Raw genomic sequence first — 2,040 nt, 5'->3', positions numbered from 1 at the left:
CGGAACAATCCCCTCCTCACAGTCTGCGTGTCCTAATCCAGAGCAAATCCTCCTTTAGGCTTTAGAGAGATCAGACAATGGGGAAGTAATGTCAAATATTTGTCCTCAGCAATAATTTACGCTGTATTTGTTGCATGTGATCATCTCATTGTTTTGTTTTTTGCCCTTTTTTTCTTTTGTATTTTAACAGTGAACCATCTAACCTCTCTAATGTGTATCTGGAGCCTGCCTCCAGCACCCTAACTTCTATTCTTGCAATGTCTTTGCTTCGAGCTCTTCACCTTTCCTCTCCTTTACTCTTATGGATTACAGCGAGCAGTCCGCTGGGAGAGCTGTCCAAATACGTTTGTGTTGCCAAAACAAAGCGCCACCTATTCCTGCTGCTTGTCCTCGTTGGTTTATTGTGTACGTGTGCGTGTGAGAGGGTTGGTCTGAGAAGAGCCGGGGTGAAGTCACTAGAGGTCCAGCAGGACAGCTTGTACTCGTAGCCTCTGGGGGCCCTTTTTTTTTTCTGGGGGCTGCCCAGTCAGGCTGCCTGCTCAGATGTGAGGCGAGCAGGGCATCAGGCCTCAGGAAACATCCAAGCTGCGACCCACAGGAGAAACAGACGGACCCGACAAACACACACCCACATTAAAGTTATTTTTCTTTGTTTTCAAACGCACATTTTAGTACAATCATTTACACATGAAGCCAAGTTGGGACTTCTTAAAGCGGGCTTCTGTCGAAAGGTTCCTGAATAACTAATATCTCACCTGCTGTAGCTCTTTGAGCAACTTTTATGTGATTGGATTGATGAGTTAGTGGCAGTGGTKGGCTCAGGTGTGCTAGTCTGCTAATCCGGTAAAAGCGGAACTAGCTTCTAATTTAGCGGATTAACTCTGGTAGCTGTTAGTGAACTGATTAGCTTCCGCTGGTTTTAAGTTCACTAAAAAATTCACAAGAGTTAAACCTCTATTTGTATGCCTTTCATSACAAATCAAATAAAAACTATTCACTCAAGCAGTGCTAGACATGTTAGGGACTCTGTGTGTGTGTGTCATCTTTAGCGGCTAAACGCCAAGCTAAAACCTTTTAAAATAATAACAATAATAAAACATTCAACTATATTTAAATAATTAGTACAAAATTGATTGAATAAAATATGGTAGAGAAAGTATTGACTGTTATTTGACTAACTTTAAAGGGTATTTTACAAAAATACAAACTTGATCAAAGAAATGCTTTTACTTTGAAAGGGGTAAACTTGAAATATCACGAGTTAGACAGTGTTATAACTCTGGCTTAGATTGGTCGGTTTACTGCAGATGATCTCACCCACCTTCTAATTAAACCAATACAAAAGTAACAAGTATGTATCAGTCCCACCAGTCTTCAGCTGGAAGGAGGCTGTGACAGTCGTCTTAGCAGTTAGCGTTAGCGTTCACCTTTTTTTTGCTTGTTTAGCATATTAGCGCTAGTGGAGCTAAGATTCTTGTTTAGTGGATTAGTGGTTAGTGAAGTTAACTTTATGTGAGCAGAGCCATGATCCAAGTGCATTGATGGTGTTTTAAAACAATGCTAAACTGTTAAAAGTTTCAAAGCTGTTTTTGCAAATGTTGTCAAAGAAATTTTTATGGCACCACATGTATATAGTTTTTCAATGATNTAGCACTGAATGAGCCAACAATAGACTACGGCTTCCAGAGATTACAAAAAGTCATCCCTAGACACCCGGGAGACCAAGAAAGATTACCAAAGGTACAGTACCTCTACTCCTCTTATGTAGCTTTGCTTTTAGGAGCTGCCAAAAAAAAGTTTCAAATAAAGATTTGTCTCATGACTACTGGAAGATATCGAGACATATTGAAAAACTTCTCGAGTTTCATAGCATGTGTGGATACAAAAGACGAAGGGCAGCGTGACCTCACGCACAGAGGAGTTAACTGCGTTGAGGAGACAGCAGCCCGTAAACATTTCCACCCATGTAAATGCTCCTTTTTCTGTTACAGTAAACAGCTTAGTTGAACAATAAATGCACACCCTGTTCTTTCTTCCATT

The 2,040-nt window shown here is 40.5% G+C and overlaps 1 protein-coding gene across 4 annotated transcripts in view; it reads left to right on the top strand.

The window, feature by feature from the left end:
* Positions 1 to 1,651: 1,651 nt before the first annotated feature.
* Positions 1,652 to 2,040, top strand: part of LOC106521921 (transcription factor COE1) — a gene marked incomplete at its 5' end in the record, with an annotated part of 15,450 nt that continues 15,061 nt past the window's right edge. For all 4 annotated transcript variants that reach the window (XM_014014694.1, XM_014014692.1, XM_014014693.1 and 1 more), the window contains 1 exon segment: positions 1,652 to 1,740. In XM_014014694.1, coding sequence (XP_013870148.1) covers positions 1,652 to 1,740 — 89 coding nt within the window.

This window comes from Austrofundulus limnaeus, unplaced genomic scaffold, assembly GCF_001266775.1.
Source record: "Austrofundulus limnaeus strain Quisiro unplaced genomic scaffold, Austrofundulus_limnaeus-1.0 Scaffold118, whole genome shotgun sequence".
Lineage (NCBI taxonomy): Eukaryota > Metazoa > Chordata > Actinopteri > Cyprinodontiformes > Rivulidae > Austrofundulus > Austrofundulus limnaeus.
This window is presented reverse-complemented; position numbering and strand designations above follow the sequence as displayed.